The sequence below is a fragment of the Notolepis coatsorum genome (genome assembly GCF_963971535.1).
Source record: "Notolepis coatsorum genome assembly, chromosome: 17".
NCBI classification, from domain to species: domain Eukaryota; kingdom Metazoa; phylum Chordata; class Actinopteri; order Aulopiformes; family Paralepididae; genus Notolepis; species Notolepis coatsorum.
Genome location: NC_140181.1, coordinates 14953420 through 14979753, shown reverse-complemented (window position 1 = coordinate 14979753; position 26334 = coordinate 14953420). Strand labels below are relative to the sequence as shown.

General features: G+C 45.2%; 1 protein-coding gene across 2 annotated transcripts in view; it reads left to right on the top strand.

The window, feature by feature from the left end:
- The window catches only part of c1qtnf12 (C1q and TNF related 12), a 53360-nt gene that overhangs the window by 11267 nt on the left and 15759 nt on the right, over positions 1-26334 (top strand). The window contains exons 2-4 of one of the 2 annotated variants that reach the window (XM_084333248.1): positions 17212-17313; positions 22840-22951; positions 25026-25210. In XM_084333248.1, coding sequence (XP_084189374.1) covers positions 17212-17313; positions 22840-22951; positions 25026-25210 — 399 coding nt within the window. Of the gene's footprint in view, positions 1-17211; positions 17314-22839; positions 22967-25025; positions 25211-26334 lie in introns of both variants that reach the window. The other variant, XM_084333247.1, reaches the window with a different exon arrangement.

Here is a 26334-nt window from a genome sequence, read left to right as displayed (position 1 = left end):
AAATATTAGATTTAGCCTTATTTAAGCCAATGAAAAGCTATAATAGGTAGGTATATAATGTGTGTGCTCCATGAACCCTGTTTGTCAGTTCAACCTTCAGCCCTTCTACTAGTGATGTATTTGAAGCACTGTAAGCCTTTGATACCAGGAGTTCGACTGGAGGAAAAGTCCGATGCTTTCTGTCTGTCTGCTCCTTTTCCTCACAGAGCAATTAACGCATATATTTAATCTTTCTATCACAACAGGCATTTATTTCCTAGTGTTTGGAAACTTCATTACAAGTGATAGAAAGGATCTAAATAATTACAGACCAATCTCCAAGGTATCCTGCATAGCTAAAGTCCTGGAAAACCAACTCATGGCATTTCTTTAAAGTCACTCTGTCCTAAGTCAGCAACAATATGGCTTTAGAACAAATCATAGAACTATTTCAGCTTCTACATTAGTTATAATATACAGTAGTATCCACTTTAGACAACATTGTGCTGCCCTTTTTATAGATCTCTCAAAAGCATTTGATACAGTTGGTCATCCTTTGATTTGAGAGGTTGGCTTTGAGTGACTTCAGTGTGTGTGTGAGGTCGGGGAGTGTCCAGCCTGCGTCGATAATAAAGGGGGTTCCGCAAGGATACATTTTGGATCCTGTCCTCTTCATCCTTTATATGAATGATATTGTCTCGTCACTGAGTGGCTGTAAAGTCCATCTTTATGCTGATGACACTATTGTGTATTGTATTGATACACCTAATATAGCCATTGAGAACCTGCCACTTCACTTGAATGCTCTAGTCCAGGGGTTCTCAAACTTTTTATACCACAACCCCATTTTATTTAGGATTTCTTTTGCCGACCCCACACTTAATGTATCGCATAATTTCAACGTGGAATTAAGGAATATCAAAATAAAATCACACGTTGTTGAACTTGATCATGCATATTTATTAGAACATTTTATTACAGCACTATGTTATCAATACACATTTATAAAACGAGGCATATTTAGCCAAAATATGTTGCCAGAACATATAAAAAAAAGTTATATTGTAATAAAAAAAAATCGACTTGCCAATGCCCCCCCTGTCACCTACCCACGACCCCATTTTGGGTCACGACCCGTAGTTTGAGAACCGCTGCTCTAGTCTACAAGCTGCTCCTGATCTGGTACTTAATGCAAATAAAACTAAATCCATGCTGTTTACAAGAGCCAGAGATCTTTTCAGCACACTGTGACAAAACTGGCTTCCCTATGATTAGTAGAAAAAGTATTGTTGAAGAAGTTTTGGATTATGGGATGTATTTATAGAAATGCTGCTCCTTCCACTCTTAAACCTCTAGACACGGGCTATCATTCTGCCCTCAGATGTATTACTGGTGATAGCTACAGTACTCACCACTGTGTCCAGCATGGTGGGCTGGTCTTCTCTGGCAGAGAGGCATAATAAACATTGGTATTTGTTTATCTATAAAGCCCTTGTTGGAAAGTTACCACCTTATATCGCTAATGATGCTGGATTGGAACTTTCGACCCTATCTAACCCGCTCAAAAATGACTGCCTTATGCTTTAGGTTCCCGGGCACTTGAATTTCCAGAGAATGCTCTTCAACACACGCTAAGAATCAATACTATACTAACCTATGGACAATTTAAAACCACGATCACAAACCTCCTTGCATCAATGTGATGAGATTTTTCTCTATTTCTCCCTCGTCTTATATATTCAATGAATAACTGTAAATAAAAAAAGATAAATATATATTTTATTTTCATCCGTGTTTTGTCCTATTTGTTTTAACTTGCCTGTAGCTCAGCGTCATTGCAAATGAGGGCAACCTCAATGATTCCTTGAGTCTTAATAAAGGTTTGAAATTAAATTAAATAATGGGTCAATTGGATTAAGCCTGGACTAAGGACCTTTCCTCAATGGAGATCTCCAGTGAAAGCAAGGTTTTAGTCAAGGACTATGGTTAATCCTTGTCTTTGAAACTGACCCATTGTGTCTTAACACCCTGGGGTCCACGGGTGTTAAGACCTTAAGCAATCTTACTGTTGTAGCTTTCATCTGGTGTGATCCTAGCCCTTCCACAAGATCTGTAATCCATCTTGGAAGAGCAGTGTCCTATGACTTACATGTTAGTTACATATGACTTAGCTTGCGTTCTTTTTCATGATGTGGGTTCGGGAAAAAACCGATTCCCAAGCCTTGGGAGAACACATGTCTGAAGCACATTAAACCAGGATTGAGGTTATACATGCATTGTTACACAATTAAACTAGGGTTGAGGTTATACATGTATTATTACACAATTAAACCAGAAGTGAGGTTATACATGTATTATTACACAATTAAACCAGAAGTGAGGTTATACATGTATTATTACACAATTAAACCAGGGTTGAGGTTATACATGCATTATTACACAATTAAACCAGAAGTGAGGTTATACATGCATTATTACACAATTAAACCAGAAGTGAGGTTATACATGCATTATTACACAATTAAACCAGAAGTGAGGTTATACATGCATTATTACACAATTAAACCAGGGTTGAGGTTATACATGCATTATTACACAATTAAACCAGGGTTGAGGTTATACATGCATTATTACACAATTAAACCAGGGTTGAGGTTATACATGCATTATTACACAATTAAATCAGAACTATACATGCATTATTACACAATTAAACCAGAAGTGAGGTTATACATGCATTATTACACAATTAAAACACTTGAACTCCACAAACCTACAATCGTTGACACACCATGCTAAGACTATACGTCTTTGGTCACGGCTATGATATACAGTACCTACGTTTTATCCCAGCCTAAGGCTTTGATCTGTATTAATACCATCTGAGCGCTCCGTGATTTAGAGCGACATCGGTGTGAAAAAAGAAAAAGGCAGCGTTGAGCATCGAGGACTCGAGACGCTCTCGCCCACCTCGACGGCGGCGTCTGACACGTTTTCCTCGTGGGTGCGGGGGACGGCGTGTGCGCTCACACACCCGCTGACAGACGGGGGCCACTGCGAGGCACTCACACGACGGCGTTGATCAAAGGCAGAGGGCCGGTGTTCCTCATCAAGCCTCTCAGACTGATACCTGGCCCTCCCTCTCTCCCTCACTATACGTGCTGATGCCGAGGTATGCGAGAGCAGACATGCGTTTACTTTGCTCCGCGGTTAACAGCCAGTGATTCAGGGATTAAACCTCACTGACAGCCTTTTCCTGTCATCCCGCGATATGGTTCCTTCACGTCTCCATGTGTGGACTCCGACACGCGGGGTGTTTGAAGTCTCCGCCTCGTGGACTCGTGGCAGTACCTATAGGCGGCCTTAAGGTTCAGGGGGGGCCCCCGTTTCAAGATCAAATACGGGGCCCTTATCTTATATTAACAATATTTACATGACTTTATGTCAGGAGCAAGGAGTCAGGAGTCGGTAGTTTCTTCTACAAGGTGAAAGACTGCCAGTGGACATCTTTCTGTGTTGGTGATGTGCAGGGGTGTAAAGTACTTGAGTAATTGTACTTCGTTACAATACTTAAGTACTGTTTTTGGGGATTTGTACTTTACTCGAGTATTATTAGGTTTGTATACTTGTACTTTTACTCAATTACATTTCAGAGAAAAATACATACTTTTTACTCCTTACATTTAAAATGCAGACCTACAAAGTACAAAGTACAAATCTCGCAGGTCCAACAATTTGAATTAGTATATTTGTTTCTCTGGCCGAACTAACGTTAACGTTATTAATCCTGCGGCCGCACTTTATTTGAAAACAGCCAATCAAATCCCCATCAATGGAAAATTAACCCGCCCATACAAGTTCAAGTTTTCAAGTTTCTTTAATAGTTGTCATACAGAAGTACAGAATACTTTTATACAAAATGCTTCTTATTGTTACGCTCCAGAGACTGTGCTAGACAAGATAAGTATCAAATAACATAGTATAGCATGTAAATTAGAAGTAGAAAATGAGGTCACAGTGTTCAGTATAGACATATGTACAATGTTCGATGCAGAATAGACGTAACTGAGTTACCATATAATATACAATACTATGCAGTGTACTAATATACAATACTATATAGTGCAAAGCAGAAATGGGATGAGGTACAATTTAGGTACAATTTACAGTAAGGTGTACGAGTTGTAGTGCAATCCTTTATCAATAAATATAAAGTGTGGGGAGTGGGTGCTACAGTGTGTTTGTTTAAAGTGAGTGTGTGCTATAAAGTGTGGGGAGTGGGTGCTACAGTGTGTTTGTTTAAAGTGAGTGTGTGCGTGTGGATGTGTGTGCTATGTGTGTTTGATGGTTGTTGTGTAGTGTTCATTGTTCGTTGAGCAGCCTGATGGCCTGGGGATAGAAGCTTCTTCTGAGTCTTTCTGTGCTCGCCTTGAGACTCCGGTATCGCTTGCCTGACCGCAGCAGTTCAAAGAGGCAGTTGTTCGGGTGACTGGAGTCCTTAATGATTCTCTTAGCCTTGCCCCTGCACCGCTTGTTGTAAATGTTCTGGAGGGTGGGGAGCACCCCTCCAATTGTGCGTTCGGCTGAACGTGTCACTCTTTGTAGTCTGCTTCGGTCTTGTGCAGTGCTATTCCCAAACCAGGAGGTGATGTTGCCAGTCAGGATGCTCTCTATTGTACATGAGTAGAAGTTCTTAAGGATCTTCTGACTGACTTGGAACTTCCTTAGGCGCCTGAGGAAGTAGAGGCGTTGTCGTGCCTTCTTCACAACACTGTCAATGTGTGTGGTCCATGTCAAGTCCTCGGATATGTAGGCTCCGAGGTACTTAAAGCTGTTCACTCTCTCAACCGGTGCCCCGTCGATGCTGAGGGGGCTGTAGTCCTTGACCCCCGACCTCCTGAAGTCCACAATCATCTCCTTTGTTTTGCTGACGTTCAGGGAGAGGCTGTTTTCCTGGCACCATCCCGCCAGGACCTTGACCTCTTCCAGGTAGGCCCTCTCGTCGTTTGCAGAGATCAGGCCCACCACCACTGTGTCGTCAGCAAATTTGATGATTGTGTTGCTACTCCGCTGAGCCACACAGTCGTGTGTGTACAGGGAGTAGAGGAGGGGACTCAGAACACAGCCCTGGGGGGCCCCTATGTTGAGGGTGATGGATGAGGAGGTGCAGTTGCCTGCTCTCACCACCTGGGGTCTGCCCGTCAGGAAGTCCAAGACCCACTGGCTGATTGGTCCTTGTGCAAGACTAGAAAGCGGGGATCTTTGATTAAACACCTGCTATCAGAAAAAAAGTTTTTACATTTACTTTTTTTTAGTTCTTAAGTACATTTAAAAGTAGAAACTTTTAGACTTTTGCTCAAGTGTGTTTTTAGCCAGATACTCTGACTTTTACTTGAGTACGATTTTGAGACGGTACCCATACTTTCACTTAAGTATACTTTCTGGGTACTTTTTACACCCCTGATGTGCCTTTTCTAGCGCTTCCACCGCGCGTCAGTTATCCACACATTGGCACATTTGCTTTATCAATCCAGGGTGCATTTGCTTTGTCGATCCCTGCTAAATGGTAAATGGCGCATTTATATATCTCTTTTATCCAAAGCGCTTTACAATTTGTTCCTCACATTGATTTGCCCCATTCACTCACACATTCACTCACACATTCACTCACACATTCACTCACACATTCACTCACACATTCACTCACACATTCACACACCGACGGCGGAAGCGACCACGCAAGGTGCCAACCTGCTCATCGGGAGCAGTTAGGGGTTAAGTGTCTTGCTCAATGACACTTCGGCACGCTGGCCGGGCGGAGCGGGAATTGAACCGGGAACCTCCGTATTACCAGCCCAGCCACTGTCGCCTGCTAGCGAGTGTGTTTCAGCTGAAACGGGCCTCCTGGGCAGTAGAGCGTCGCGGCTGTTCCTCCACCAAATCAGTCCTCTACGGAATCAGTCCTCCACCGAATCAGTCCTCCACTATATCTGTCCTCCACCAAATCAGTCCTCTACTGAATCAGTCCTCCACTGAATCAGTCCTCCACCGAATCAGTCCTCCACTATATCTGTCCTCCACCAAATCAGTCCTCTACTGAATCAGTCCTCCACCGAATCTGTCCTCCACTATATCTGTCCTCCACCAAATCAGTCCTCTACTGAATCAGTCCTCCACTGAATCAGTCCTCCACCGAATCAGTCCTCCACTATATCTGTCCTCCACCAAATCAGTCCTCTACTGAATCAGTCCTCCACCGAATCTGTCCTCCACTATATCTGTCCTCCACTATATCTGTCCTCCACTATATCTGTCCTCCACCGAATCAGTCCTCCACTATATTTGTTAGGGATGGGTACCTTTCACATTTGAACCGATACGGTACCGGTACCTGTGAATCGATACCGGTACCCAACGGTACCTTTTTTCGGTACTTTAGTCTAAAAAAAATGTATTTACCTACCTCAGTCGTGAAAAAAGAAATCCTAACTTCAAATAACTACAATTTCGACAGTTTTTGGCTTGCCATTGCTCCAACTGCTTTGTTGTTGAATCAAGTCAAATCCTAGGTAAGCATATATTATGCGTGTGAACGTTGACATGAAAAAAAAAATAAAAAAAAAGGAAATTAAAAAAAGTTAAAAAAAAAAGTTTTTATTTTTTATTTTATTTTTGTATCTCACTTGAATCGATACTCGGTAGTAACGACGTGTTTCGGTTTGGTACCTCAAAAGAACCGAATTCGGTACCCATCCCTAATATTTGTCCTCCACCGACTCAGTCCTCTACCGAATCAGTCCTCCACCATATCAGTCCTCTACCGAATCAGTCCTCAACTATATCAGTCCTCTACCGAATCAGTCCTCCACCGAATCAGTCCTCTACCGAGTCAGTCCACTATATCAGTCCTCTACCAAGTCAGTCCTCCACTATATCTGTCCTGCACTAAATCAGTCCTCCACAGAATCAGTCCTCTACCGAATCAGTCCTCTACCGAATCAGTCCTCCACCATATCAGTCCTCTACCGAATCAGTCCTCCACCATATCAGTCCTCTACCGAATCAGTCCTCTACTATATCAGTCCTCTACCGAATCAGTCCTCTACTATATCAGTCTTCTACCGAATCAGTCCTCCACCATATCAGTCCTCTACCGAATCAGTCATCAACTATATCAGTCCTCCACCGAATCAGTCCTCCACCATATCAGTCCTCTACCGAGTCAGTCCTCTACCGAATCAGTCCTCTACCGAATCAAATCAAATCAAATCAAATTTATTTATAGGGCCCGACAACACACGTTAATGTCCCCATGGGCCGTACAGGTCTTCTTTAAACAAGTCAAGAAGACAACATAACAATAAGTCAAGAACAGAACAAGAACACCATAGGGTCCAAACATTTTTTAGATGAATGCAAATAAATGAAAGAATGCAAGCACTCCCAGACATACCCCACGCGAAGGTAAGGAAAAACTCACTAAAACCTAACAATAGGGAAAAAAAGCTCCACAGGCAATGTGGAGGAGAGAAACCTTAGAAGGGCCGTTCAAGGGGGGATCTCCCTTCTTAGATGTCGGTGATAGTAGTGTTGCAGACGGACAGTTGGTAAGCATGCACTCATGTGTGTGGTGAAACACAGATGAGTGCATGCAATAGCAACTGTACATTTTGAAAAATTAAAGATAGAGCTAATAGCGATAGCAATTGAACATTTTGAAAGATTAAAGATAGAGTTGATAGCGGATCTATTTGAAGCACAGGGGCGGCGCAAGAGGAATCAGTCCTCTACCGAATCAGTCATGCACCAAATCAGTCCTCTACCGAGTCAGTCCTCCACCATATCAGTCCTCTACCGAGTCAGTCCTCTACCGAATCAGTCCTCCACTGAATCAGTCCTCTACCGAATCAGTCCTCTACCGAATCAGTCCTCCACCGAATCAGTCCTCTACCATATCAGTCCTCTACCGAATCAGTCCTCCACTATATCAGTCCTCTACCGAATCAGTCCTCTACCGAATCAGTCCTGCACCAAATCAGTCCTCTACCGAATCAGTCCTCCACTATATCTGTCCTCTACCGAATCAATCCTCTACCGAATCAGTCCTGCACCAAATCAGTCCTCTACCGAGTCAGTCCTCCACTATATCTGTCCTCCACTATATCTGTCCTCCACTGAATCAGTCCTCTACCGAATCAGTCCTCTACCGAGTCAGTCCTCAACTATATCAGTCCTCTACCGAGTCAGTCCTCTACTATATCAGTCCTCTATGGAATCAGTCCTCTACCGAATCAGTCCTCCACTATATCTGTCCTCCACCGAATCAGTCCTCCACTATATCTGTCCTCTATGGAATCAGTCCTCCACCGAGTCAGTCCTCAACTATATCAGTCCTCTATGGAATCAGTCCTCTACCGAATCAGTCCTCCACTATATCTGTCCTCCACCGAATCAGTCCTCTACCGAATCAGTCCTCCACTATATCTGTCCTCCACCGAATCAGTCCTCCACTATATCTGTCCTCCACCGAATCAGTCCTCTACCGAATCAGTCCTCCACTATATCTGTCCTCCACCGAATCAGTCCTCCACTATATCTGTCCTCCACCGAATCAGTCCTCCACCGAATCAGTCCTCCACTATATCTGTCCACCGAATCAGTCCTCCACCATATCTTTCCACCGAATCAGTCCTGCACCGAATCAGTCCTCTACCGAGTCAGTCCTGCACCAAATCAGTCCTCCACTGAATCAGTCCTGCACCAAATCAGTCCTTAGTCGAGTCAGTCATAGGACTCAACAGTAATAGGACTCTGTCGACTGATTGGATTAGCCCCGGTCGACTCAATAGACAAATCTGTGCAAGTGCATGCGATGGCGGAGAAGAGCCACTCTGAATCTGAAGTGCTTAACAGAAACATACTCATCGTCTTCCAGGAAATAATCCATCCAGCATGGACGACTAAAACCAAACGATGAATCAACTGAGAGGGTACAGTATACACACTCACCTGGATCCAATGAGGCCACGTTTCCTTCTTATCCGTAACTTGTAGGTTTGAGGTCATTATCTCAGATACCCATTGCTTCTTCTTTCCCCTCAAATATTCCATTTCTATTCCGTATCTGCGTTAAGACGGTCTCCGCTTGACCGCAGCAGAAGCAAACCCAAACATTCTAGAATGGATCACGTTTTGGTTTCCTTGTCATTTGCATGGAAACTATAAAAGAAGGAAGGGTCGTCTCGTCAGAGTACCAGCTTTCTATAACAAGGAAACTATAAAAGAAGGAAGGGTCGTCACGTCAGAGTACCAGCTTTCTATAACAAGGAAACTATAAAAGAAGGAAGGGTCATCACGTCAGAGTACCAGCTTTCTATAACAAGGAAACTATTAATTGAAAATGGGGGACCCTGATGTAAACGAGACAAAAGTCTTTCTCAGGTCTGCATCCCCTTAACAATTGTGTGTATTGAGCCGTACTGTATTGTACCCATTCTGCAATCTGTTAAATAAAGTTTTCATTCATTCATGAAAGAAGGAAGGGTCATCACGTCAGAATACCAGCGTTCTATACCAAGGAAACTATAAAAGAAGGAAGGGTCATCACCAGCGTTCTATGCTCTGCTTGGTGTCAGACTTTGGTGTCAGTTCCATTGAAGCCTGTATTAGAATTAAAAACATACAAGATATCTGAAGAAATATACATCAACCAATATATCAAACGTTAGCTAGTTAATAACAATGCAACAAATTGCAGATGATTATGACATCTGAGGTAATAACCTGTTTAAGTAACATAAACAAGGAGATGGCTGAGCCTCTTCAACTCATTCAGAACGCAGCGGCCCGCCTGATCTCAAACCTACCGAAGTCGGCCCATGTCACCCCACTTCTTAGGGACCTGCACTGGCTCCCCATTGCCGCACGAATACGCTTCAAGGCCCTCGACCTGGCATATCGTGCAGCGAAGGGTATGGCTCCCGCCTACCTCCGGTCAATGGTCTCTAACTACACACCCTCAAGAACCCTACGCTCTGCATCTTCTGGCCGCCTCAGACCTACTCCTATCCGAGCTCCGGGAGGGTCATCAAAGAGAAGTCGCCTATTCTCGGTCCTTGCCCCACAATGGTGGAACGAACTACCCACCACAGTTAGGACAGCCGAAACACGTCCAATCTTTCGCCGTCGACTAAAGACGCACTTCTTCAATCATTATCTGAAATGAAAAAAATAATAAGAACAAAAACTCTAACCCTAACTAACCTTACTGTCATGCACTTGTCCTAATATACTAACCTACACTGTAGCACTCAACACTTTGATGAACATTGTTGCTCAGCTGATAGAGTTGTGCCCTTCCTGATGACTTGTCGTGCAGAACTTGTAAGTCGCTTTGGATAAAAGCGTTTCAGCTAAATGGTTAAATGTAAATGTGAATGATCCCATTCAACTCGATGTCGGCCGGAACTGAACGTTTCCACACTTGGCACCAACGTGCGTTCACCTGCTACACAGTGATGTAATGACCCTTCCTTTTTATTTTTATAGGTTCCTTGGTCAGGAAATCAACTCGGAATGTCCATTTCCATTTAGAATGTTTATACATACAGTATATGGAGCATTTGAAAAACGGTTTCTTGAGCTCGAGATGAAATGAGATTAGATTAGATTCAAATGTACAGCACAAGTACAGTGCAACATTTGTTTGGCATCCAACCAGAGTGCAAATGTAACAGTAAAGTGCAATAGTAATATCAATGTACAGGTGATTAAACTGGATATAAAATATATAAATAACTGACTAATAGTGCTAATCAGATGTATGTACAGAGTTGTAATATTAATATGTACAGTGATACATATAGTGATACGGCATATACAGCACTATTGCACATGCTATCATACAGAGTTATATCTATACTATAGGTATTTAATGTATAGGTATATACTCTATAGGCTATATAATGCATAGGTATAATCTGTAGGTATATAATCTATAGGCTATATAATCTATAGGCTATATAATCTATAGGTATATATAATCTGTAGGTATATAATATATAGGCTATATAATCTATATGTATATAATCTATAGGTTATATAATCTATATGTCTGTAATCTATAGGTATATGATCTATAGGCTATATAATCTATAGGTGTATGTAATCTATAGATATAATCTATAGGCATATAGTCTGCATCTATATAATAGCAGACAACATTCCGCGGGGGAAAATTATTATTGGAATTATTTATTTAGCGATCTGCTGTTATTTAGTAAATGAAGGTAATTATTACCTGGTCCCAGCCCCGACTTCCTACAGCACAGAAAGCCCTGCAGGGCACGGCCTCTAATAGTTTAATTACAATGGCGTGTGCTGAGAGGGATAACAAGCTCAAGCGTACGGTTGATTTCCTGGCAGTCACAGGCAGTCTTTATTATTACGCAGGGAATAGCTTAGATATATAATTATATCACATGTGTGTGGGCTGAAGGTTGTACCGCTTGACTTCTCTGAGGGGGGAAAAAGAGCAGACAATGATCTATGACATAAATAGGAGAGCTGTGAGGCTCTTTTGAGTTCCTCCGTGGATTAGCGGCCCTTGTCTCTCTCTCTCCCGTCTCTCTCTCTCTTGTCTCTCCCTCGCTGTCAGTGTCGGGGGGGGGGGGGGGGGCGGCTGTTGGATCTCACAGACCTGTCTAAGAGGCCTTTTGTGTCGATGATTCACATCATTATTATTGACAGACACGTTCACAATTAATCCCAGTGGAAATATTCTCGTACAACCGCAGGCATGGGGTGGTGTTACTGTTAACATACACACACACACACACACACGCACGCACGCACACACACGCGCGCGCACACGCGCACGCACACACGTGCGCGCACGCACACACACACACGCACACACACACACACACATGCACATACACACCAACCCCACCCCCATCATCAACATGGTAATATTTGTTAAAGCTTTTAGATAGATTTAGATAGCTTTAGAACACATACTGTATATATATAAATACATTAATCAACACAAATGCTACTACTGACAGACAGGATTCTTACATGACATTAAATGCAGGGGGTTGTGGGAAGAGTCTTGTAAAGACACATCTGTGTACTGTAAAAGTATCTGTGTACTGTAAAAGTATGTAAAAGTATCTGTGTACTGTAAAAGTATGTAAAAGTATCTGTGTACTGTAAAAGTATCTGTGTACTGTAAAAGTATATATATGAACTGTAAAAGTATCCATGTACTGCAAACATATCCATGTACTGCAAAAATATATGAACTGTAAAAGTATCCATGTACTGTAAAATGATCTATTTGTACTGTAAAAGTATATATATATATATAAAGTATATATATGTACTGTAAAAGTATCCGTGTCTTGACAAAAAACCCTCTTGCTTTTAACTGTCTCCAAGCATCGAATCACAACAAAAACACAGAGACGTCCAACATGCAGGAGGGGGGCGGAGGCCCTGTGTTTCTTAAGTTGTTTATTTTGTCTGCTGTCAGAGAGAAGAAAGGAGAGAGAAAGAGAGAGAGACAGAGACAGAGAGAGAGAGAGAGAACGAAAGAGAGAGAGAGTTACAGTGCTGCACGCCCCAAAAATATGAAGCGTTTTTTTATTCCAGCGTATTTGAAAAGACAAACAAGGAGGTACTTTGTTGCTCCTCTAGCGGGAGGCGTGTCCTCCTCTAGCGGGAGGCGTGTCCTCCGCCGTGAAGAAAGGGACATGTTAGTTTTACAGATAAGTGATCCGTGTCTCGCTGCCAAACCTAAACAAATTCCATTTCAGACAGCTCACCTCCACAGAGCGAGCGTCCTTATCTCCTGCTCTATCTCAACCACAGTCGCTTGGCGTTGGGGGTGTGGGGGGTGGGGTGGTGGTGGTGGGGGGGCTGGAGGAGGATTCAAGCCGTTTTAAAGTTATTGGAATTCATACTGCATCACATTTCTGAGTAGCCTATAGACCCAGGATACTTTACTCCAGTAGAAGATAGGAGACCGGTAGTAGGGCCTCTCTTGGTCTAAAATTCTATTCGACAATAAGTATTAAATAAAATAAAATGTAATTAATTATAATCTTTTTATTATTAAAAGTACTTACAATACGCATCTTTGACAAATTGACCTATCTCAAGCCCTGCCCTCTTTTCTTGACGAGATAGGTCAATTCACCCCTATAGATTAAAGGGGCAGTTCACCCTGAATTCTACTAAACGTATTTGTCCTCTTACCCTGAGTGTATCTGTCCCGATATTTTCAGTTGATAGATATCACTCCCATTTAAAAAAATTTTTTTTTGGGTGAACTGTCCCTTTAAGCTTAAACGGTTGGTGGTCCTGTTATCTTTAAAGTGCAAAAAGGCTCAAAGTTACAAGAGTATATATACTTTTTATGAATTCATTATATCCCTTTCATGCAAAACTCGTATTAAAAGTAACCAGTACTTGCAAGTGTTCTAGATAAATACAGTGAAGCAAGAAGACGAACATGTGCTTTGAAATGAAGTGCTCGAAAAGTACAAAGTCCCCTGCTGTGGAAATACTCATGTGAAGTACCTCAAAGTACAGCACTGGAGTAAACGTACTTAGTTACTTCCCACCTCTGTGAAACAGCACCTGTCTTGAGACTCTCTCACGAACGAACACACATACTGTTGCTACGTCCTTGATTCATTACAGCCTCAGTCTCCGATAAGGAAACAGACTAACAACCTAAATCACAAAGACTCCAGTTGACGTTCCATACATACTGTGTAATTTATTGCATTCATTAAAATTGTAATCATAATGTTACTCATGTAATGCCCCCCCCCCCCCCCGCCAAAAAAAGAACAAAAAAAAAACCCAAGGTAATTGCTACCATGCTTTAAAGGCCCAATCAGTGATCCAAATGTAAATAAACGGGTCGCCCCACCACCCACAATACAAAATAAAAGTGGAGTCCTGTTGGTCTCCTGACCTCTGACCTCTGGATGTAAGGACAACAGGCACATGAGCTTGTATTTTCAGTATATTGTGGCTGCTGTAAAGTATTTTGTTTATATTGATAGTGTTTCTAAACACTAGAGTAAAACACACACACATATATATATATATATTCCACAGTACCCATGGTTCCAAATACTGTAGCATATTCTACATTCTACATTCACTGTCACCTCCACTACAATTATTGACAATATTTGCAATGATGCATAGTTCACATCCTTCTCCCACTACACTGTGAACTGAATGTGCAACACTGTCACTCGTGCCTTATTTTTATACCTTATTTTTATACTTTATTTGTTAGCATTGAACATTTTCTCAATATCTTAATTTAAGTCTATATCTTGTGATTCCGTGTGAAGGGTGGACTCATTGTACGATGTAACCTGTCTGTTCAACTGTGCATATGACAAATATATATCTAATAACTTGCATCTTGAACCTACAGATCAAGCTCATCAAGAGTGTATGTGAATGTACCCCCCCCCCCCCCCACACACACACACACACACACACACACACACACACACACACACACACACACACACACACACACACACACACACACACACACACACACACACACACACACCCACACACACACACACACACACACACACACACACACACACACACATTGATAGGGTATACATGTACATCATTTTGTACTTTAGTTTGTACTTTAGTTTTGTATATTGTATATCTTGTATAGTGTTTGATCTTTATTCTTTTGACTTTTTACTGTATGAAGCACAATCTCAGGAGGCTCATACAGAACCAAGCGTTTCGCTGTAATGTACATGTACCTTATATATGTGACAAATAAAAAAACAAAACTTGAACTTGAACTTGAACTCTGACAAAGAAAACCCCCGGAGTGGGGCTTTAATAACGAGCGCGGGGGGGGGGGAAAGCGTCGGCCCTCTTGACATGTTGTTGTTGCTAATTGAGGCCCGCGCTGTAACACTCAGACCCATTTCTCACCGCCGGGCGCCTCATGGAAATGTTCACGTGTTGAGAGAAAAAAAAAAATCAAATGACTTTGAGAAGGTTTGTTTATCAACTCCTCCAGAACCTGGTGGGCAAATCCAACCCGACGTGGTGCACTGGCACCTGAACGATCTGGACTGAAGAAACAAATACTATATACACTAAGATTAGATTCAAATGTATTGTCATCATGCAGCACAAGTACAGTGCAACGAAAGAAGGTTGGACAATCCAACCAGAGTGAAAATGTAACAGTAAAGTGCAATAGTGATATACAATGTACAGGTGATTAAACTGGGTATAACATATATAAATTAGTACTACTGAGTAATAGTGCTAATCAGATGTATGTGTACAGAGTTGTAGTATTAGTATGTACAGTGATACAGGCTATAAAGACACTATGGTAGTACGTCATACTGGCTAGTAAGAGTAGGTAAGGAATATGTACAGATATATGTATCAACAGATATGTAAAAAGGATTATTATATATACGGTATATACAGCATTATTGTACATGGTATACAGAGTTATATTGGTTATATAATGCAGGTGTATAAGTAGGTATATAGAAGGATTATATGCAGGTATATTCAGACATATATGGATATATATATATATATCTGCGGTAAATATAAATGTATATATATATATATACGGTATATACAGCACTATTCTACTCAGTAGAGAGAGAGAGAGAGAGAATGAATGAAAGGTTTCACAGTGTGGCCTGCCTTTATGTCTGGCACAGTTTAATAGTATCTTAGGGGCAAGATTTTCCAACGATGGTTCATAAGCAGAAATTATGACTCACTGGCTTCAGTTACGTACAGTAGGTACAATACTTTGCATTGTCTGCCACCGGGTGGCAAAAATGATTCCAGACTCAAAATATCCGATGAATCTCGCAAATTTAGCGCTCGTCTCAAAGAGCCGTTTTGACGGCTGACTCAGAAGAACAGAGTCTTGTGGCTTTTTTTTTAGAAAACATCCCGCTTTGTATTTAAACCGGCCCTCGGTGTTAATCACCAATCAATCAATCAAGCCGGGTCTACTTTTCAATGTATCTCACCCTCCTGTCGAGATGGAGACGTCTGGTGCTCAGGCCCCTATCACGATGCCTGGTGCTCAGGGCCCTTATCACGCCTGGTGCTCAGGCCCCTATCACACCTGGTGCTCAGGCCCCTATCACGCCTGGTGCTCAGGCCCCTATCACACCTGGTGCTCAGGCCCCTATCACGCCTGGTGCTCAGGCCCCTATCACGCCTGGTGCTCAGGCCCTTATCACGCCTGGTGCTCAGGCCCCTATCACGATGCCTGGTGCTCAGGCCCTTATCACGCCTGGTGCTCAGGCCCCTATCACGCCTGGTGCTCAGGCCCCTATCACGCCTGGTGCTCAGGCCCCTATCACGATGCCTGGTGCTCAGGCCCTTATCACGCCTGGTGCTCAGGCCCCTATCACGCCTGGTGCTCAGGCCCCTATCACGATGCCTGGTGCTCAGGCCCTTATCACGCCTGGTGCTCAGGCCCCTATCACGCCTGGTGCTCAGGCCCCTATCACGATGCCTGGTGCTCAGGCCCTTATCACGCCTGGTGCTCAGGCCCCTATCACACCTGGTGCTCAGGCCCCTATCACGCCTGGTGCTCAGGCCCCTATCACGATGCCTGGTGCTCAGGCCCCTATCACACCTGGTGCTCAGGCCCCTATCACACCTGGCGCTCAGGCCCCTATCACGCCTGGTGCTCAGGCCCCTATCATGATGCCTGGTGCTCAGGCCCCTATCACGATGCCTGGTGCTCAGGGCCCTTATCACGCCTGGTGCTCAGGCCCCTATCACACCTGGTGCTCAGGCCCCTATCACGCCTGGTGCTCAGGCCCCTATCACACCTGGTGCTCAGGCCCCTATCACACCTGGTGCTCAGGCCCCTATCACGCCTGGTGCTCAGGCCCCTATCACACCTGGTGCTCAGGCCCCTATCACGCCTGGTGCTCAGGCCCCTATCACACCTGGTGCTCAGGCCCCTATCACGCCTGGTGCTCAGGCCCTCTGCAGGCGCGTCTCCTCGCTCCTTACATTACACACTTATAGTTTCCGTGGGATTTTCTACTTCTGTCTGAATGTACAGCGGTGGGCTGTTGCTCTGAATAACCCAGCTGCTCCCCCAGCTGCTCCCCCAGCCGCTGCACTGACGCTGACGTGTTCCTCCTCCATGTCGCCCTCCAGGTCCCGGACACCAGAGTGGACCCGCTCGGCTCCTGGATGGACTTCGTGAAGAGACCCGTCGGCAACTTTCCTGGGAAGTGTCGCAAACGGAAGCGACCCCTGGTAATAAAACATTCAAACTAGGGATGTCCGATATTGGCATTAAAATCTGATATCGGAAAATATCGGTATCGGTTTTCCAAAAAAATATATATATATTATTATTATTATTATTATTTTTTTTTTTACATTTCTATAACCTTTATTTAAGTAAGAACAAATTCTGATTTTATTTATTGTCAAAAGTATGCATAATGTTATGTTAATTCCACAACAAGACATATGTAATGTTAATTACCTGAAATTATTCCGTTTTTTTGGCGGGGGAAACCCTGCATATATCGGTATCGGTTGATATCGGTTGATATCGGTATCGGAAATTAAGAGTTGGACAATATCGGTATATCGGTATCGGTAAAAAAGCCAATATCGAGCATCCCTAATTCAAACTGACAGAAGCGACCCCTGGTAATAAACATTTAAACTGATGACAGAAGCGACCCCTGGTAATAAACATTTAAACTGATGACAGAAGCGACCCCTGGTAATAAACATTTATTTTAAACTGATGACAGAAGCGACCCCTGGTAATAAACATTTATTTTAAACTGATGACAGAAGCGACCCCTGGTAATAAACATTTAAACTGATGACAGAAACGACCCCTGATAATAAAACATTTAAACTGATGACAGAAGCGACCCCTGGCAATAAACATTTAAACTGATGACAGAAGCGACCCCTGGTAATAAACATTCAAACTGATGACAGAAACGACCTGTTATGGTTTGTAACCGACCCCAATCGCACAACACAAGACAGGTATGAGAGTAAGCCAAAACAGGGCAAATATTTATTATAGGACAAAAAGCGGCACAGTCCCTTTAAGGGAGAACACAAAAATACTAGAGACAAGGAAATCTGGAAAATGCGGCACTGTGCCTTTAAGAGGCGAACAGGCTAAGGGACTAAGGCTAAGGGACAGGGCCAGGGCTAAAAGTCAAGGACCAGGACCAGGGGCACTGGAGAGGGGGACAGGGACAGAGGCCCGGAGAGGCGGGCTGGAGACAGGGACAGAGAACAGGGTTAAGGCCTTGGACAGGGCGAGGGCCAGAGCTGCTTACAGGGATGAGGACAGGGTTCCGACGGCGGAGGCCTGGCAAGGGGACAGGGGCCCGATGTCGGAGGCCTGGCACGGGGCCAGGGGCCCGACGGCGGAGGCCTGGTACGGAGACAGGGGCCCGACAGCGGAGGCCGGGGGGAAGAGGCGCCATCCTCCCGTCCGAAATAGGGAGCGATGACGTGCCGGCTTGATGTCTGGAGTGGGAACACTGGAAAACCTCCCGTAGAGAATTAGAGAGCGAAGACGGTGTCCCACTCCAGGCACGGAGATCCTCTTCCTCCTCCTCGGGGGTGCTGCAGACGGGCAGCGCAGAACAAAGGGGTCCCAGGGGACCGGGGCGAAGAGACGCCATCCTCCCGTGGAAATAGGGAGCGATGCGCGCCGGCTTGACGTCTGGAGTGGGAACACCACTCCAGGCCTGGCACGGAGATCCTCCTCGGATGCTGCAGACGGGCAGCGCAGAACACAGGGGTCCCAGGGGACCGGGGCGAAGAGACGCATCCTCCCGTGGAAATAGGGAGCGATGCGCGCCGGCTTGACGTCTGGAGTGGGAACACTGGAAAACCTCCCGTAGAGAATTAGAGAGCGAAGACGGTGTCCCACTCCAGGCAAACGGCGACAGGTGGTGATGGCTGGCACGTCGTCTCACGCCGGAGACGCGGCAGGAGATGGTAACGTACAGGATGGTAACGTACAGCACTCCATGAACACAGACACAGATACAGATACAGAATGAACACAGAGTCCAGAACACAGAACGACCCGACAAGGACTGGAGGGGAGTCTGCAACCTATGTACTCTCCCGAGGTGATTGCAAACTCCCAACAGGTGCGTGAAGGTAGAGGAACAGAATGTCCAAGGGTGGGGGCTGGTGAAGAGTAGGAGGCAGGCAAAAGTTCTCACAAGGGTGGGGGCTGGTGAGGTGAGGAGACAGGGAATAAAGGTCCAGGGAACAGGCGAATCCTCACAGTACCTCCCCCTCCACGGGAGCCACCGGGCGACCGAAACACTACCATGACGGGGCAGAACACTAACATGACGGTCAGAACACTAACATGACGGGGCAGAGGACAAGACAAGGCAACAAACAAAAAAAAACTGGGCCATGCTAGCAGGGGAAGCTACACCTAAAGTGGGGCTAGCAGAGGGACTGGGTAGCTGCCAGAGCATTGCTAGCTACAGGGCCTATGCTAGCTGTACTGCTACATTAGCATAGAGGCTGCGCTAGCTGCCGGAGCTAGGCTAGCAGACAGGGCTGGACTAGCAAAGGAGAACAAGCTAGCTGGAAGGACAGTCCTAGCTGTGGGGAACAGGGTAGCTAACAGGGGAGCTAACGAGGCTAACAGGGGAGCTAACAGGGGAGTCAACAGGGGAACTAACAAGGGAACTAACAGGGGAACTAACAGGGGAACTAACAGGGGAACTAGAGGGAGCTAGAGGGAACTAGAGGGAACTAACAGGGGAACAAACAGGGGAACTAACAGGGGCTAACTCACATACACTGTCTGTGCTGGCTGGGGTTGTCGACTGGTCGGGTCGTACTGTTATGGTTTGTAACTGACCCCAATCGCACAACACAAGACAGGTATGAGAGTAAGCCAAAACAGGGCAAATATTTATTATAGGACAAAAAGCGGCACAGTCCCTTTAAGGGAGAACACAAAAACACTAGAGACAAGGAAATCTGGAAAATGCGGCACTGTGCCTTTAAGAGGCGAACAGGCTAAGGGACTAAGGCTAAGGGACAGGGCCAGGGCTAAAAGTCAAGGACCAGGACCAGGGGAACTGGAGAGGGGGACAGGGACAGAGGCCCGGAGAGGCGGGCTGGAGACAGGGACAGAGAACAGGGTTAAGGCCTTGGACAGGGCGAGGGCCAGAGCTGCTTACAGGGATGAGGACAGGGTTCCAACGGCGGAGGCCTGGCAAGGGGACAGGGGCCCGACGGCGGAGGCCTGGCATGGGGCCAGGGGCCCGACGGCGGAGGCCTGGTACGGAGACAGGGGCCCGACAGCGGAGGCCGGGGGGAAGAGGCGCCATCCTCCCGTGGAAATAGGGAGCGATGACGCGCCGGCTTGATGTCTGGAGTGGGAACACTGGAAAACCTCCCGTAGAGAATTAGAGAGCGAAGACGGTGTCCCACTCCAGGCACGGAGATCGTCTTCCTCCTCCTCGGGGGTGCTGCAGACGGGCAGCGCAGAACAAAGGGGTTCCAGGGGACCGGGGCGAAGAGACGCCATCCTCCCGTGGAAATAGGGAGCGATGCGCGCCGGCTTGACGTCTGGAGTGGGAACACCACTCCAGGCCTGGCACGGAGATCCTCCTCGGATGCTGCAGACGGGCAGCGCAGAACACAGGGGTCCCAGGGGACCGGGGCGAAGAGACGCATCCTCCCGTGGAAATAGGGAGCGATGCGCGCCGGCTTGACGTCTGGAGTGGGAACACTGGAAAACCTCTCGTAGAGAATTAGAGAGCGAAGACGGTGTCCCACTCCAGGCAAACGGCGACAGGTGGTGATGGCTGGCACGTCGTCTCACACCGGAGACGCGGCAGGAGATGGTAACGTACAGGATGGTAACGTACAGCACTCCATGAACACAGACACAGATACAGATACAGAACGAACACAGAGTCCAGAACACAGAACGACCCGACAAGGACTGGAGGGGAGTCTGCAACCTATGTACTCTCCCGAGGTGATTGCAAACTCCCAACAGGTGCGTGAAGGTAGAGGAACAGAATGTCCAAGGGTGGGGGCTGGTGAAGAGTAGGAGGCAGGCAAAAGTTCTCACAAGGGTGGGGGCTGGTGAGGTGAGGAGACAGGGAATAAAGGTCCAGGGAACAGGCGAATCCTCACACGACCCCTGGTAATAAACATTTAAACTGATGACAGAAGCGACCCCTGGTAATAAACATTTAAACTGATGATGTGAAACAACCCCTGGTAATAAACATTTAAACTGATGACAGAAGTGACCCCTGGTAATAAACATTTAAACTGATGACAGAAGCGACCCCTGGTAATAAACATTTAAACTGATGACAGAAGCGACCCCTGGTAATAAACATTTAAACTGATGACAGAAGCGACCCCTGGTAATAAACATTTAAACTGATGACAGAAGCGACCCCTGGTAATAAACATTTAAACTGATGACAGAAGTGACCCCTGGTAATAAACATTTAAACTGATGACAGAAGCGACCCCTGGTAATAAACATTTAAACTGATGACAGAAGCGACCCCTGGTAATAAACATTTAAACTGATGACTGAAGCGACCCCTGGTAATAAACATTTAAACTGATGACAGAAGCGACCCCTGGTAATAAACATTCAAACTAGGGATGTCCGATATTATCGGCCTACCGATATTATCGGCCGATATCAGCATTAAAATGTGATATCGGAAAATATCGGTATCGGTTTTCAATTTCTTTTTTTTACATTTCTATAAACTTTATTTACCCAGGCAAGCAAGTAAGAACAAATTCTGATTTTATTTATTGTCAAAAGTATGCATAATGTTGTGTTAATTCCACAACAAGAGATATGTAATGTTAATTACCTGAAATTATTCCTGCATATATCGGTATCGGTTGATAACGGTATCGGAAATTAAGAGTTGGACAATATCGGTATATCGGTATCGGTAAAAAAGCCAATATCGAGCATCCCTAATTCAAACTGATGATGATGATGGTGATGATGTCATTGGTGACGTAACGTATAATAATATAAGATTTGGGGGCAGAACCTCATCTACACCTTTGATTACCTTTGTTTACTTTTGAGTTAATTATATTGTTTACACTGCTTATTTTTCTCATTATGTTCTATATTCAGATCTAATTGTAATTGCCTATATTTTGTCTTTCTACTATTACCCTGCCTATACCTGTACCTCCCCCCTCCCCCATGCTGCTACAATGCCCGAATTTCCCCAGAGGGGATCAATAAAGGAATATCTTGCTTCATCTTATCTTATCTTATCTTATGATGATTATTAGGCCGTGTGCAGACGAAACCGATTTCGGTCGTATCAGTCAAAGTATTTGATCGTTATGCACCTTTCGTCCACACGGAACTGCGTTCTGGCAGCCTGAAGGCGCTATCTTCTGAAACCGGCTCCCAGAGGACCCTCCCCTTGCGTCGCCGTCTTTACAAGCGATACGAGTCTTTTCCCGAACCGTTGACGCGATAGCCCACCTCTCCCTTACAAACTCCCACATCACAACAACAATGGCATCGTACAGAGTAGTTGCGTTCGTGTTACCACCGTCGACAACAGATTGACATCTGCAATCGCATGCGCAAGCCCTGCAGCCAACAAAAAATAAACATTAGTAGGCTATGGCCTGCACTTTACATGTTATTGACCGGCACCTAAGGCAAGATTTACATGTGAATTTCAAATCTTTTACACATTTTTCATCTATTTCTGTTTCTGTCCCTCTGTCCTCCGCCAGCCCGGTCCTCCCGGTCCTCCTGGTCCTCCCGGCCCCCAGGGACCTCCTGGCTCTCCAGGGGCAGAGGTCACGCAGGAAGTCCTCCTCCAGGAGTTCAAGGAGATGATAAAAGGTATATTATACCTGAGTGAGTTCAGTCCTCATACTAAAATCTAAAGGTTTGCACACATTCATTTAGAAACAGAAACAGCTTTCCTGTGCTCATTAAGAAGATGAGTGTTGAAAGTGGAAGGTTTTGGATTATGGAGATGAAATGTAGAGACATGCTGCTGTTTCTTTTAGATTCATTGGTGAAAGTGATGCTACTTATCGCGTATCCTGTGCAATCCTGTGCAACACGGTTGGGTGGTCCTCTCTGCAAGAGAGACGTGATTGAATTGATTGAAAAGTTTATTAACAGATTGCAGAATGGGTACAGTACAGTACAGCTCAATACATACAATTGTTAAGGGGATGCAGACCAGAGAAAGACTTTCGTCTTGTTTCCATCAGGGTCCCCCATTTTCAATTCATCATAACATATATGACATACATGACATACAGATAGACAGTACTGCTACATCTATACACTTATGACATACCAGATTTGCAAATACAGTACTGTTTGTGATACAAAAAGTGTCCAGAAAAGAGTGTATATACATTTGACGTATAAACTGTACATTGGAGGTTGGGTAGGTGGGGTGGGGTTGGGTGGGGGGGGGGGGGGGGAACAGACTGTACATTGGAGGTGGGGGGGGGGGGGTAAGGGGTGGGTGGGGGGCACTGTACACTGTACATTGGAATACTGACAAAGCCATACTTGGTCATTTACTGTACAACTGGGTTAGGACATTTGTAGGGGCCAGTTTCGAATTGCAGACGTGATTTGCACCGGCATCTGTTTTTATATAAAGCCATTGTTGGAGATCTTCCCCCTTAAATCACTTTATTATTGGACTGGACCTCTGGATCTTATCGTACTCGCTCCAGATTGGCTTCCTCTTCCAGTCCCCAGAGTTTGCACTGAACTTTGAGAAATCTGATTTCAGCTCCTGCCTCTTCCAACAGTGGCTAGTACGTTCCAATCTGGCAGAGATTACCGTATTAAAATCCTAATTGCATTTATATACATAATATAAAATTATTTTCAAACTCTGTGTCAAACCACAGATGTACGTAAATCTCTTATAAACATCTCTTGTGCTGAAGGTTACCTTTTGGAAATTCTTAATGGTTTGATTCCCATAACAATAACCATAACAATTGGTTATCTGCAGCGTTGCTTCTCAACATGGGGTAAATGGTAAATGGTGCATTTATATAGCACTTTTATTCAAAACGCTTTACAATTTTTTGGGTGGTCCGGCCGGGGACCTGCATAGAGTCCCTTGATTGTGTTGGGTCCACTAATTTAATGTCACTATTTCATTAAATAAAAGTGAGCTCAATGAGAGAATAAGAGTGACTATTCTGATCATAGGTTTTTACTTTATCCACTGTTATCTACTCAACTACAGTATAGATACCAGTTATGGAATTATGCTCAGATAGGGGTCCAGGAGCCTAATGCCTTGTTAGCTATGTTCAGCCTGGCTGCGGCTAGCCATGGTCTAGCATGGTATGGTATGGTCGTTTTTTTTTTTTAGACCAGACAGGCCACAGCACGGCTAAACCCTGGCTAGTGGAGACCAGACAGGCCACAGCACGGCTAAACCCTGGCTAGTGGAGACCAGACAGGCCACAGCACGGCTAAACCCTGGCTAGTGGAGACCAGACAGGCCACAGCACGGCTAAACCCTGGCTAGTGGGGACCAGACAGGCCACAGCACGGCTAAACCCTGGCTAGTGGAGACCAGACAGGCCACAGCACGGCTAAACCCTGGCTAGTGGAGACCAGACAGGCCACAGCACGGCTAAACCCTGGCTAGTGGAGACCAGACAGGCCACAGCACGGCTAAACCCTGGCTAGTGGAGACCAGACAGGCCACAGCACGGCTAAACCCTGGCTAGTGGAGACCAGACAGGCCACAGCAGCACGGCTAAACCCTGGCTAGTGGAAGCGAGGCAATGGCCTTATCAAATCGGGGGGTCCGTTGTCTTTCGGGGTCCTTGACACAGAAAAAGGGTTGAGAAGCAATGATCTCCAACAGCTGTTCCAGGAGGGGTTCATAATGAAGTGCTTGTGGACGTGTGTTACCTACCAGAGGCTACCGAGAGGAGAGCGGCAGCCTTGGACAGGCAGACCAGCCCCAGCCAACTGCCCACAGCCCTCATCACTCTGGAAGGAATGACTCCCTACCGGCGGATAGAGGAGGCCTTCCACTGCAAGCTGAAGGGCCCTGTGGTGGTGGACAAGAAGACCTTGGTGGAGCTCCAGAACTTCCAGACGGTACGTTTTTTTATTTTTTTTTTGGAGTTTGACAAAACAATGGAAATGTTTATTTGAAGGGTTACCGTGTCTCACCCCTGGTTGCGCGGATAAGTGAGTCAAGGTTTGGGGGCTAATCCTCCTTGTTTCCTTTGCTTGTCTCTCTTTTGTTTTTGTAATCATCCGTCTGTCCGTCTGTCTGTCTGTCTGTCTGGGGGAAATGTGAGGGGATCATCCCCTGTCGCGGGTGGGGTGGGGGGGGGGGGGGGGGGGGGGGGGCACTGGGCCCAGCAGTAGCTATGAGGGTCCGGGTATCAAATCAAATTACGAGACTTTTATGGCATCGATCGAATTGCTTCAATACTAGTATCGAGTATCAAAAAATGCTGTGGTATACCAAATTTGTATACCTAAGTAGTTAATGTCATGGGTGTCAGTGAGCCCAATAACATTTCTTCTATCACAATCCAAAATCGTCCAAAATGTAATAATAAAGCCTCCGATTGGCTCACACACCCTATACACGGAACACACAACATAACTCGGCAAAGTAAGGTATCGGGGGAAAAAAATATATCGCTTTTTTTGGTATCGGTACTGGCACCGGTATCATGGAAGATTTATTTTTCAAACGATACCCAGGCCCTATACCAGCTACCATTCTGAGGCTCTTGGACTCTTTTAGTCAAAAAATATCTCCCTTTTTTACAAATCCTCCACATCACTTTCTGGGCGCCGTACAAAAGGCACTCTGTGTGAGACTTGGAATAAAGTGCGGGGAGGCCCGAAATAGACACTGTTTGAAAACAGCAATGCTGTAGTGGAAGAAGCAGGCTGCTGGGATACATACCCCCCCCCCCCCCCACCCCCCCACCCCCCAGTTTAACATGCTATTACAAGTACTGTGCTATTATGCTGTTTTCACAAGGGTTATTACCCAAATTATTAAAGGGATATCTTAAAGGTTTATTGAGTGAGACAGACGCGGAGAGGTGTGCGGAGGAGGAGGAGGAGGAGGGAGGCAGGAGGAGCGGTGAAGACCTGTGGCTCGGTGGAGGTGGGACACGGCACGGCACCGACGCTTCCGGAGTCGGGGGTTTGATTCCACATCCGTACTGAAAAATATGTATGTGCTCATGGTACTT